Genomic DNA, 13,444 nt, shown 5'->3' with positions numbered 1-13,444 from the left:
ATCAGATCCGGTTTCAGCTGTGGAGCGATTGAAACGCCTCGACGACAAAGAACGGCTGGCAACGCGTTCACACACACACACACACTCACACACACACACACACACTCACACACACACACACACACAGACAGACACACACACTCACACACACACACACACACACACACAGACACACACACACACACACACACACACACACAGACAGACACACACACACACACACACACACACAGACAGACACACACACTCACACACTCACACACACACACACACACACACACACACACACACACACACACTCAGAACTGTGTTCAAATCAAATGTCTGTTTCCTCTCTCTCTCACTCACACACATAGACACACACACATAGACACACACACACACACACTCACACACACACACACACACACATAGACACACACACACAGACACACACAGACACACACTCACACACACACACACACACACAGACATAGACACACACACAGACACACACAGACATAGACACACACTCACACACACACACACACACACACACACACACACACACACACATAGACACACACACACACACACACACACTCACACACACACACACACACATAGACACACACACACACACACACACACACACACACACACACACACACACACACACACACACACACACACACACACACACACACACACACACCCTTCCTCCATCATGAATAAACCATACCGTGTCTATGAGTCATGTCCCACCCCCACATCCCTCTCTAACCCCCCCCCCCCATCCGCGGCTGCTGGAGTAAAAACGCTAATTAGCGTGATGGCTAGCCGCGGCTCCTGTCAGCAGCTTGTGGGGCCCCCCCAGCCGGCCGGGGCTCCTCTGCTCTCTGCGCCCCCCCAGCCTCATCTCTGGAGGACCGGGGGCCCCTCATTCATATTCAGCCCCCGTCCCCTGCACCTGGAAGCAGCAGCACCTCCACCAGCAGCCCCCATAGCGCCTATCAGCAGCCCCCCCCCCCCCCCGTCAGGGGCTGGACCCCCCCCACAGAACCCCACCCCGCTCACAATTACCCAATTTTCTTAAATCCAATTGGAAACAAGTGAAAACCTCCATCTAGGAGATGACACCATCCGACTGATGAGGGAGGGGGGAGAGAGAGCGAAGGGGGGGGGGCTGCGTTACCATGACAACACAGCCGGGAGAGCGAGAAACAGGAACATACAGATCTGTTTCTGCTGAGACCTGCACATGTGGCAGCGAGCTGCTTTCCCTCCAAGAGGAGACGGATGGGGGGGGGTTATGAAACATACATGCCCCCCCCCCCCAGACCGGACCGGGTCCTGGTCCCACAGTGACTCACAACACTGGAGACATTCTGCTGCAAAAAAAAAAAAAACAACGCCGAGGAGGGCGAGAAAAGAGAAAAACCACCCCCCCATTCCACCCCTCTGCCCCCTCCCTCCCTCCTCCCTCCACAGCCGTTATTTCTGCCTACCCCCCCGCTCCGCTCCGCTCCGCTCCCCTTCTGCCTGTCTTTTCTCTTCCCTCTCGCTCCCCCCTTCCTTTTTCTACAGGATCAGCCTACCCCCCCTCCCCTGCCCGCCCCCTCCCTCCCCGTTCCTCAAGGGAATAAAGGTCGTAACGCAAATGATTACTCAAACCCGCGTTGCCGTGGAAACGCAGTCACGTGACTCCGGCAGGCATGCACAAGACCACAACAAAGAGGCTGGATGTGGAGCCGCGGCGCTCCGCTGAGTCCGCTCCCATTCAGGCTTAAAAATAGGCAGTGGGGGGGGGCAAGCAGGCCCGGCTGAAACACCCCCGGCTGGAAGGGACGGGGCCGTGAACGCTGCGTTTCCTCCGGCGGTCACCGGCGTGCCGAGGGGCGTGGCCTCCTCATCACGTCCTCCTCGCCAGCGGCGCCACTCGTCTGGAATGTCTGTCGAAACGGCGTCAGACGCAGAAACGTGGAGGAAACGGCAGCTGGGGAGGCTTCAGACGGGTCGGGGGGGGGTGTCGGTGCTAGAGGGTTGAGAGGATGAACACGCCAACAACAAGAAGCAGAAGAAATAAAAGGAGAAGAAGAAGAAGAAGAGCAGCACTCGGCCTTCTGGGAAAAACATCAGCCAAACACAAGGAGTCATGTGACGTTCATTCAGAGCACAGGAGGATTCTGGGATTGTTGGGAGTAGAGTCAGGGGATGATTTCATGTTAAATTTATATGTTATATAAACGGTCGCTGTTTACGCTGGCAAAGCTGGTTTCCATGGAGACGATGAGTTCATGGAACGTTGGGATTTTCGGCGGCGTTTTAAAAGGTTGGAGATAAAAACGCAGAAAAATGATCGATTTGAGAAGAATTTTAGAAAAGTGTGTGGGGGGGGGGGGTTGTTGAGGAGATAGAGAAGAAACGTGGTGAAGCTGAAGTGATTTTGTGTTTTCAGAGGACAAAGAGCTTCAGCCGGACGTCTGAAGCTGAAGCAGCTCATCCGTCAGTCTGTGAGTCAGGAGGAGGAAGCGGCACCTGGGGCAGGAAGCAGCCTGCCCCGACAGGACTCACCCACCCCCCACCAGATTAGTCCCGCTGAACCTGCCGACCCGCGGCCACCCCCCACCTCCACACACACACACACACACCCCCGCTCTAACGCCATCAGGGCTGAAGCCTCTCAGGCTAACGGCTAACAGCGGCTCATGCAGAGCGTTCCATGATCTCACAGCCGCATTGCTCCGACATGAAGTCACCACATCTGTGGTGGGGAACACTGTTCCTGTGTCTGCCCCCCCCCACACAGCTCCAACCGGAGGGCCGCGAACCCGTCAGGCCCAACGGCCCCACACCTCAACTCCCATGAGGCCTCAGGCGGCGTCTACACCGCCACGGTCAGGAACCGACGTCAAACAGCCAATCAGAGCTCAGGAACCCGTCTCAAACATCTTCCCCGGTTCTGTTGGACCCGACCCCCCCCCTCACATGAACAAACATGGCTGACACACGTTATATAAGCACTTGAGCTTCAGTTTGCCGGCGCCAAAACGTCGGGGAATCAAGCGTGTTTCAGACGCCGTTCGGTTGCGTTCGATTCTCGGAGGCGTCTGTGCGGCGACGCGCCGGGCGGCGAGAGAACGGAGCAGGTGTGCTGGGAAAGACCCGTGGGCTTCTGGGAGAGAACAGATCAATAACTAATTTCAGCAGCGAGCTTCACTCGCACAGTTTTCCAATAAAAGGCTGGATGGAGCGCGGCGGCGCCCCCTCCCCCCGCCGTGAGGAGCTGCTGATTGTTGTTGGGTGGATTACGCTCCTACAGCTGGAGGATTGTCTGAATGTAATCCAGCGGCGCTCTTCCCACCGCCGTTCCACCTATCCGCCCCTCCCTCCCCCTGATGGGGCCAGACCGGGTGTTGATCGGGGCGGACGGGAGAGTGAAGCGTGTGTCATGAGGGGCCGCCGCCAATGCTGCTACCGCCACTGCTCCTCAGAGGCTGTGACCTACATAACCAAGAGGAGCTGGAGCGCTAACGCTAACGCTAGCGAGCCTTGGAGCCACTCCAGCTCCAGCAATGTCAGGAAGGGGTTAGTTGTGTAACACAATGTCCTATTTAGTTTGCTCGTCACACACACACACACACACACACACACACACACACACACACACACACCCTATGGTCACAGTGGAGGAGGAGCCGCGTTCGTTTCCCACAGATGGAAACAACCAGCAGAGAAATAAAGCAGATTGAAACTTTCCACGCTCCGCTGCCACGTTTCTTCATATTTTTGGGGGGGTTGAACCGTCTTTACGTTCTCTGACCCGACGGGCGTCGAACGGCCGAGGCTGCAGAAGCCGTTAGCAGGACGCCGATGGTGAGGAGTCCACACCTTCATCATGTGGAGGAGATGAAATATAGATGCAATCTGCTGCTGTGCTTTAACAGGCTGAGAAGATCTGACCTCCACATCTGAGCTGCTGGAGTGCAGGAGCAACACTGCCACCTGCTGGAGGATTCTGGAAGTTCAGCCACAGCCGCCCGGGCGGAGGCTTCGCAAACAAACTCAAAGTGAAAGGATCGTGTTATTTTTAAAACTGGGCCTCATTTAGCAAAAAAAATAGTTTTAAAAATAAAGAAAAGGTGAAATAAAGCTGCTGAATGTCGACTCAAGCATCAGACAGATTAATTTAAAGCCAAACGTAGAAGAATTGTTGATTTATTCACCTGAATATGTGCAGACTGTTTCACAGCTCAGTGGTGACGTCTCTCGCGTCTGAACGGCGTCTCCTATCAAAAACACCCGAGTCCAAACGGAAGAGATCGGATTTCTGTGTTTGCTGCAGTGAAAGGTGAATTATGGGTAAGAAGTGTTTGATTTGGAGGTCACTTCCTGTCTGTCAACAAACATCAGGAAATGAAACGTCTTCTTCTGGTCACCGTTAGCCATTAGCTTGTCCGGTTAGCGCTGGCTTTGGGGCCTGAAGCGGTCCCAGCCGGGTTTGGGGGTGTACGTGCGCTCGGGTAGCAGAAACACCTTCAGCGCGTCGGGTAGAGGGAGGGCCTGGACCCGGGCCCCCAGGGGCCATGGCCGGAGACGGGCCCTGATGAACGTCCTGCAGAGGCACTGCAGCGTGGGGGGGCTGGCTTTCTGCTCCACAGCGCGGTTGTACAGGTCCAACAGGGCCTGGGTGTAGGGGTGGGAGTCTGCCCCGGACAGGGGGAAGTCCAGGGTGGGGGGCAGGTCCAGAACCGGCTGGTCCACCCTCGCCATGTCCAGCAGCGCCTCGGCCTGCTCCAGGATGTCGGCGGCGCGGCTCGGGTCGGAGCACTGCCGCAGCACCGCCTGCAGCCGCTGGAAGAACAGGCTGTCGAACGACCAGCAGGGGGCGCCGTGCTGGGTGCAGACCAGGGGGGCGCCGCTCTGGACCAGTAGCACCGCCAGAGGGAACAGCAGGTCGAAGTGCTCCAGGCCCGTCTGCATCAGTGAGGGCTCGCTGCCGCCGCCATCCTCCGGCGCCAGGCAGCAGCTGGGGTCCTCGCCGTGCGCCAGGAGGAGCCGCGCCGCCGCCACGCAGAAGACGCCAATCCGGGACGCCTCCTCCTCACTGGAGTCCAGAGCCTCCTTCATCAGGAACACCAGCGATGACTCCACCGACTCGCCGCTGGAGGTGACGGCGTTCACGTCGGCGCCTGAAGCGAAGGAAGCGTCACGGACAAAAAGAGGGTCAGGACCAAAGCAGGAGGAGAAGAAGGTCACAAATATTCACCTCGCTGAGGGGGGGGGCTGGTTTACTCCAGTCTGATCTGGATCCAGGTCCAGTTCTGGATCAGAATGTTTAAACTGATCTGAGATCAGATCGATGAAACTGATTGGATCTGGAATCAAAGTTCCTGATCTGGATCCTGAAGGAAACCATCAGTGACGTTCATTTATCTGGAAAACCGTCACAACGAAACCCGATCCAGATTGTAGTTTTCAGGGAGTCACATGATGAGGCTCAGCCCATCAGGGAGCTGCATCTCTCTACTAATCACTGAGGAACCGTTCAGAGTAGATCAGGCTTCTGTTTCCAGTCTGGTTCAGTGTGAAAGCTCAAACTGGTTTCATCTGATCAGCAGCAGGCAGCTGGAGAACAGCAGCGCCACACGGTGGTGACTCTTTATGTGACATGTGGTGTACAGTAATGTCTCATTATTCATGGTTAATGCGTTCCACGATCACCTGTGAAAAACGACAATATAACGACGAACTATTTATCCTATTATTTACGGTAATTTAAATGTTTATGACCCCCCCCCCATACTGATATTAAACCACCTTCTATCTGTTTTACCTTTAAAACACTCTGATAGACTGTTTAAAGCACTTTCGTATTTAAGAAAAATGTTTCTTTAATACACGGAAGTGCGCTGCGTTCCGTGAGTCTCGGAACGCAGCGCACTTATGGATGCTGTCAGCCAATAGCATGCGTGTACGGTATCACGTGACTACCTACTAAAAATATGCGATGTAGTGAAGCTGAGCATCTTGAAGCGCGAATAAACGAGGGGTTGCTGTATTAGGAAACGTTGATGTTCTACTTAAATAATTTCTCCACGTCCTCAAAGCCCTGCGGTTGTTGGTTTGAAGGTTCGGGGTGTGTTCCAGTTCGTACCTCGCTCCAGGAGAAGCTGGATGTTCTCCGTGTTGTGCACGGTGACGCCGTCGCTGCTGGCGAAGGCGTGCAGCAACGCCGTTTTAGCTTTGGACAGAAACAGAAAGAAGGTCATCAGCTTTCAGACGGACTTCAGATGAACGGATGCGTCCGGGCGAACGTGAACGCACCACGTTTGTCAGTGGCGTTCACGTCGGCGCCCATGTCCAGCAGCGCCAGCAGGCAGGGGAGTCTCTCCGACTCCTCCGAGGCCAGGTCCAGAGGACTGCTCTCATGGATCTGCAGGTTGTCATGGAAACAAAGATGAGAAAACAGAGGAGACACAACTCGAACCAGCTGGGCGGCGTCTCACCTTGTCTCTCTTCTCCATGTCGGCTCCGTGGTCGACCAGCAGCCTCACCATACGAGGGCGGTTCCTCAGAACCGCGATGTGCAGAGGGTTGTAGTACGACACCGGGTCTGAGGGTACAAACACACACAGACATGTGAATCCAGTCAGTTACTGGAGATTTACACAGGAAGAGACGAGAAGACGATCACAGAGCTCTAAAAGTCGGACAGATTCAGGCGTTTGATTCAATGTTTGATGCTAGTTCAGGGACAAGTCGGAGAAAAGATGTTGAGATGATGGAGAGGGGAACGGGTGGAGCTTCAATTCAGACCCAGAGAGCTGCTTCAGTGCTACAAGATCTGCTATCGCTGTCACAGCAAAATAAATCACTTGTTGTCCTTTCTCTGCGTTGTTTTTGTTGTTTTATAGAACGCCTCAAACATCTGTTGAGATGTTTATGAGGCGTCACTAAAGATAAAATATTAGCATTAAAGTCTCCGCCCTGATCGACACGCCTCTGAATAAAAAGCTTGTTTCTCTGATTTTGGGTCAAACGAAAACCACCTGATGTTCTAATGCTGATTATTAAAGAAGACAACAAAAATTTCCTGATGAGGGACGTCTGTCAAGAGTTGAGAAAATCATCTCAAAATAAATCCCGCTGAAGCTGAAATGAGCAGAGAACTCCTCACAGCCGAGACGCTGACAGAAACTCTTCGTCTCACCCTCAAAGTTGATGTCCGCGCCGTAGCGCAGCAGGATTTCAGCCACGTCCACCAGCCCCTGCTCGGCCACCTTGAACAGGGCGTAGCTGATGCCCTCCACAAACACGTCGGACTGGGACTCCTGCTCCAGAAGCTCCACCAGAGAACTACAAACCCCAGGATCCTCCTGGGGAGGCCGGACCCTGGACACAAGGACAGAAGACGAGCTGTCAGACTGAACAAAACTCAGCTTCACATCCCACAGTTTAAGTCAGACACCAGTCAAACATTTATATCTTCATCCATCACTCAGGACACCTGTAGCTTCGGGTTACCTGTCCTGGGGGTCAGATCCACCCTGCTCCAGCCCCACCGCCCGCATCACAGCATCCACCAGCGGCTGGTACTCATAGATGATCCTCCGAAACCCGTGGAGGAACGGCATGGCTCCTCCGGTCGCTACCGAGCTGAAGCAGCTGCTGGGAAACACGGAGGAGCTCCGTGAGAGTCCGAAAACACCGAAATAAACCCGGAAACACCGAGATAAACCCGGAAACACCGAGATAAACCCGGAAATACCGAGATAAACCCGGAAACACCGAGATAAACCCGGAAACACCGAGATAAACCCGGAAACACTGAGATAAACCCGGAAGCACTGAGATAAACCCGGAAACACCGAGATAAACCCGCAAACACTGAGATAAACCCGGAAACACTGAGATAAACCCGGAAACACTGAGATACAGCCGCCAGCTCTTATCAGTGGAGTTCAGCTGGCAGAAGCTAAACGGCCGATACTCTCATTTTTATCGTTTGTGTTTCATGAAATTAAATAAAATAAATATAATTACACTAATTTTCAAAATGAATGAATGGAAGAATCTGTCCGTTCCTGGATATTTGCCTTTTCAAACCTTTTAAAGTGAAGCTTTTCTCTGGCTAGCTAACTCACGCTAACTACCAGATTAAAGTTGTGCTACTAGCTGAGAAGCTAACGCTAAACGTAGCTGCTGACGTCAGCGTGACGTCCGTAAAATAAGAGTTCAAATGTTTGAGTTATAACTTGAGTTATAACGGAGAGTTAATAGAAACTCACTCAGACACTCGCTACAGACGGGTTCGGTTTTCCTTCAAAACAGGAAGTTCCCGCCGCTGTCACAGGAGTCCGATGGTGTTTACGTTCCCCCCGGAAGCAAAGCGGTGACAAAGGTTCCGCTCAGCGGAAGTAAACAGAGCTGATGTTTGTTTCTTTGTTTCTTGTTATCAACACCCGATTTTTTAAAAAACGTTTAAATACTAAAAAAAGAGATTTTATTCATGAATTTATTTATAAATGAAAAAAGACAAAGTCTATATAATACCTATTACTAACAAAGTCACACTTCGTACACACAATGGACACCGTCTACAATCATGCTCCTTTGTAGTAATGTGATAACTTTAATAAACAAAAACGAAAAAGATTTTTAAATAACTGATTAAAAGTATGGATAGTCAATAAAAAAGATATAAACTTAAAAAGGTATTGGATGAATATTTTGCCTCTAATAATGTGAAGACAAAGCAGACTTATTTACAGTGCCTTGCGAAAGTATTGCCCCCCCCCTCAAGACCTTTCTGACATTTTGCCACATTTCAGGCTTCAAACCTATAAATAAAAAACTAAAAATATTTTTCAAGAATCAACAACATGTGAGACACAATCGTGAAGTGGAACCAAATGTATTCAACATTTTATATTGTGTTTGCAAATAAAAAAACTAAAAAGTAGGACGTGCAAAAGTATTGGCCCCCTTTCAGTTAATACTTTGTACAACCTCCTTCTGCTGCGATCACAGCCCAAGTTTTTTTGGGTATGTCTCTATAAGTTTTGCACATCTTCAGACACATATTTGCCCATTCCTCCGTACCAAACAGCTCAAGTTCCTTATGGTTTGATGGAGATCGTTTGTGAACAGCAATATCCAGATCTTTCCACAGACGCTCCATTGGATTGAGGTCTGGACTTTGGTTTGGCCATTCTAACACCTTTATATGGTCAATTTTAAACCATTCCATTGTAGATTTGAATTGATGTTTAGGATTATTGTCCTTTTAGAAGGTGAACCTCCGCCCCATCCTCAGGTCTTTTGCAGACTCCAACAGATTTTCTGCCAGAATCGCCCTGTATTGGGCTCCATCCATCTTCACATCAACTCTAAGGATCTTCCCAGTCCCTGATGAAGAAAAGCCCCCCCAGATCATGATGCTGCCCCCACCATGTTTGACAGTGGGGATGGTGTTTTCAGGGATATGTGCAGTGTTACTCTTAAGCCAAATGGAACGTTTCTCATTCACCCTAAAAGTTCCACCTGGTCTCATCTGACCAGAGCACCTTGTTCCTCATGTCACCTGTGTCTCCATGGGGCTTCCTGAGAACTACAAACAGGCCCTTTTATGGTTTTCTTTCAGAAAAGACTTTCTCCTGCCACTCCTCCATAGAGACCAGATGTATGCAGAGTACGACTGACAGGTGTCTTATGGACACGTTGTCCCACCTCAGCTGTGTATGTCTGCAGGTCATCCAGCGTGATCATGGGCCTCTTGGTTCCTTCTCTGCTTAGTTTCCTCCTTGTTTGGGCTGAAAGTTTAGAGGGACGGTCAGGTCTTGGTAGGGTTGCAGTGGTTTTATGCCCCCTCCATGTTGATATTATTGCCCTCACAGTGCTCTAGGAGACGTTTAAATATTGTGAGATCTTCTTGTTTCCCATTCCTGCTTTAAACTTTTCCACAACTTTATCTCAGACCTGCCTGGTGTGTTCTTTGGTTTTCATGATGCTGTTGGTTCTCCAGTGTTCCTTTCTCAGACCTCTGAGACCTTCACAGAGCAGGTGCATTTAAACTGAGACCAAACGACACACAGGTCACTCTGTTGGTCATTGCTGGTCATTCAGGTCAACACTGGATCATCAGAAGTCATCAGGGAACTTCTGGAGTCGGTTAGCTGAGCTGAGAGAACAGGGGGCCGATACTTTAACACGTCCTACTTCTCAGTTTTTTATTCGTAAACACAATATAAAATGTGGAATAAATTTGGTTCCGCTTCACGATTGTGTCTCACATGTTGTTAATTCTTGAAAAATATTTTCAGTTTGTTACCTTTAAGTTTGAAGCCTGAAATGTGGCAAAATGTCAAAAAGTTTTTTGGGGGGGCCAATATTTTCACGAGGCACTGTAAATGTGCAAAATATTTTGGGATAGACGAGTTTTGTTAAAATAAATTAATTGAGGATTAATTTTTTTTGCTTGTTTAAAATCTAAGCAAATCTAAGTAATTATGTTTGGGAAATAATTTGTTTCCAGATTTCCTGTAATTTCGAGACTGGGACGGCTCGCTGAAGTCAGCTCTGGTGTTCAGTAGGAATTTTTGTGCCTCAATAAAATGCTCAGGTGTGAATCACATCAATCAGAACAACTCAACAGTGTTTTAAACAAAACTCGCATCAGCTCAGTTTCAGGGAGAAGCCTGAAGAATTCTGGAGGTTTCCTCCTGGGAAAACCATCCTCTGTTCTCAGCTGTGAACACATGTCAGACAAGACGTCCCCTGTTCGTAATGAGTCATCATGTTTCCTACTGTCCCCAACAACATGACGGTACTTAACAAACCGTATTATGGAGTGTTTTACGTCAGTGACAGTCAGAGCGCGTCCTTCCATCCAGATGGCCGTCAGTCCTGGACCACCGGTTCTCTCATGCTGTCAGCATCTGTTGGTTAAACAAACCCGGCGTTTCTGGGCTGGCGACAGATGGCTCCTCATCACGTCTGTGTGTCTGAATGTGAACACAACACGTGTTCACGACAAAGCGCTTCAACACCACGCGTGTCCCTGCGTAGTTAAACCAACAGATCAGTTGTGATGGAGTGGGACCAGAGGGAACGAATGAAACACCTCCAGCATGGGTGCTGAGCTGAATGAAAACAAGCAGGATGTGTTTATTATGGGATGTTTTGATAGTGTTATTTTTTGAATAAATGAGGGGAGCTACATTTTAATAATAAGGGAAACAAAGCAGAGATTCTGTCTGAAATGTGTTGAAAGAATTTAAACTCACCAGGAACTCCGTGTTGGTTCCATCTGAAAACAGGAAACAACAAAATCACGTAAAAATATTCAGTAACTTTAACCCAAAAAAATCCATCCATCCATCCATCCATCCATCCATCCATCCATCCATCCATCCATCCATCCATCCATCCATCCATCCATCCATCCATCCATCCATCCATCCATCCATCCATCCATCCATCCATCCATCCATCCATCCATCCATCCATCCATCTTCCTCCTCTTATCCGGGGTCGGGTCGTGGGGGCAGCAGCTTAAGCAGGGAAGCCCAGACTTCCCTCTCCCTAGCCACTTCATCCAGCTCCTCCGGGAGAATCCCAAGGCGTTCCCAGGCCAGCCGGGAGACATAGTCTCTCCAGCGTGTCCTGGGTCGTCCCCGGGGCCTCCTCCCGGTAGGACGTGCCCGGAACACCTCACCAGGGGGGCGTCCAGGAGGCATCCTGACCAGATGCCCGAGCCACCTCATCTGGCTCCTCTCGATGCGGAGGAGCAGCGGCTCGACTCTGAGTCCCTCCTGGATGACCGAACTCCTCACCCTATCTCTAAGGGGGAGCCCGGACACCCTGCGGAGGAAACTCATTTCGACCGCTTGTATCCGGGATCTTGTTCTTTGGGTCACGACCCACAGCTCGTGACCATAGGTGAGGGCAGGAACGTAGATCGACCGGTAAATCGAGAGCTTTGCCTTTCGGCTCAGCTCCTTCTTCACCACGACGGACCGATACAGAGTCCACATCACTGCAGACGCTGCACCGATCCACCTGATGATCTCCCGTTCCATTGTACCCCCACTCGTGAACGAGACCCCGAGATACTTGAACTCCTCCACTTGGGGCAGGATCCCATCCCCAACCTGGAGAGGGCACTCTCCACGTTGTCCTTTCAGGCTGCACCCGACCGGGCCCCATGGGTGCAGGCCTGGCCACCAGGCGTTCGCCTTCGAGCCCCACCTCCAGGCCTGGCTCCAGAGGGGGGCCCCAGTGGCCCGCGTCCGGGCAAGGGAAAACGTGTTCCATTATTTTTATTCCTCATGAGGGGTCTGTGAGCCGTCCTTTGCCTGGTCCCTCACCTAGGACCTGTTTGTCACGGGTGACCCTGCCAGGGGCAGAAAGCCCCAGACAACTTAGCTCCTAGGATCACTGGGACACACAAACCCCTCCACCACGATAAGGTGACGACTCAAGGAGGGGTTAACCCAAAAAGATGAAAAATAAAAATTATAACATAAAAATAGAACTACAGTAATCCTTTTAGTTACTACTAATCCTTCTTTAACGTCATTAACCTGTAAAACAAACCCCATAGTTCCATTAGACAGACAGACATGACGTCACAGCTGCTGTAGGCATTCTGCCGTATTTGTTGACCAGTCATGTCCACCTTTGGCCTGTAGGGGGCAGCAGAGACGCGCGCACCGACGCTGCAGCGCATCTGTCGGGACAGAGCGCGTGCACGAGCGCGCGGCTTTGCGCATGCGTGACAGCAAACGTCCCCGGCTGACTGAGAGCTGGAGACCATCATCATCATCATCATCATCATCATCATTTTCACATCAGAGGCGCCCGATCGATGAAGTCCTGCTCCTCTAATGGATCAGAATCCCTCTAATGAGGCCGTCCAATCACACGCAGTTTAACCTCCACCCATAATCCTCTCCTCCATCCTGACACCGCTTCTGAGGCTCCACATCACCGTCAGCTCCTGAGGTCGCTTTCGATGACATCACCGTGGCACGCCGTGGCACGCCGTCCGGAGGCGTTCCAAAGCCTCCGCCGCCGTCGAAAAAGGAAGATTTTGTCGCACAAATCCGAGGAAATACACAACAGAAGCGCCCCATGAGCCTCAAACCCCCCCAGCACCACTGATTCCTCTGTTGAGCATTGAGCGAAACACCTGGGTGGAGCACAGATCTGAAACCGTCACCTGTACGATGTTTGTCTTCTCGCCGCGTCTCATTTTGAGCGGAATTGGAGGGAAAATGCGAGCAGAGAGCAGCGGTTTCATTCTGATGCGCCGCTCACAACTAAATTGGCCTTTTATTACATTTCGGCCTCATCTATCAATACCAGGAACGGGATCGAAACGCCTCTGTTGGGCCACAAATAGATGGAGCCTCTCTTGGAACAAGGCCATCATTTATCTGCTTCACATTCTCACCTGAGG

At 51.1% G+C, this 13,444-nt stretch overlaps 1 protein-coding gene and 1 long non-coding RNA gene across 4 annotated transcripts; one reads left to right on the top strand and one right to left on the bottom strand.

Annotated features, from left to right (window-relative positions):
- The first annotated feature begins 1,807 nt into the window (after positions 1–1,807).
- Positions 1,808–4,146, top strand: LOC137593188 (uncharacterized). 2 transcript variants are annotated; one of them, XR_011035095.1, is made up of 3 exons: positions 1,808–2,311; positions 2,438–3,855; positions 3,927–4,146. It is a non-coding gene; the product is annotated as an uncharacterized lncRNA (long non-coding RNA). The 2 variants fall into 2 exon arrangements; XR_011035094.1 differs by having other exon boundaries at positions 2,438–4,146.
- Positions 4,147–4,187: 41 nt separating this feature from the next.
- asb6 (ankyrin repeat and SOCS box containing 6) lies at positions 4,188–8,334 on the bottom strand. Of its 2 annotated transcripts, none has more exons than XM_068311841.1 (7): positions 8,271–8,334; positions 7,507–7,647; positions 7,193–7,374; positions 6,489–6,595; positions 6,307–6,415; positions 6,137–6,223; positions 4,188–5,171 (listed from the first exon to the last, which is right to left on the bottom strand). In XM_068311841.1, the coding sequence occupies exons 2-7, from the start codon at positions 7,614–7,616 to the stop codon at positions 4,441–4,443; spliced, it is 1,326 nt and encodes a 441-aa protein (XP_068167942.1). In that variant the 5' UTR covers positions 7,617–7,647; positions 8,271–8,334; the 3' UTR covers positions 4,188–4,440. The 2 variants fall into 2 exon arrangements, with proteins under 2 accessions (XP_068167942.1, XP_068167943.1); XM_068311842.1 differs by having other exon boundaries at positions 7,507–7,650; positions 8,271–8,327.
- Between the last annotated feature and the right edge of the window lie 5,110 nt (positions 8,335–13,444).

The sequence above is a fragment of the Antennarius striatus genome, chromosome 3, assembly GCF_040054535.1.
Source record: "Antennarius striatus isolate MH-2024 chromosome 3, ASM4005453v1, whole genome shotgun sequence".
NCBI classification, from domain to species: Eukaryota; Metazoa; Chordata; class Actinopteri; order Lophiiformes; family Antennariidae; genus Antennarius; species Antennarius striatus.
This window is presented reverse-complemented; position numbering and strand designations above follow the sequence as displayed.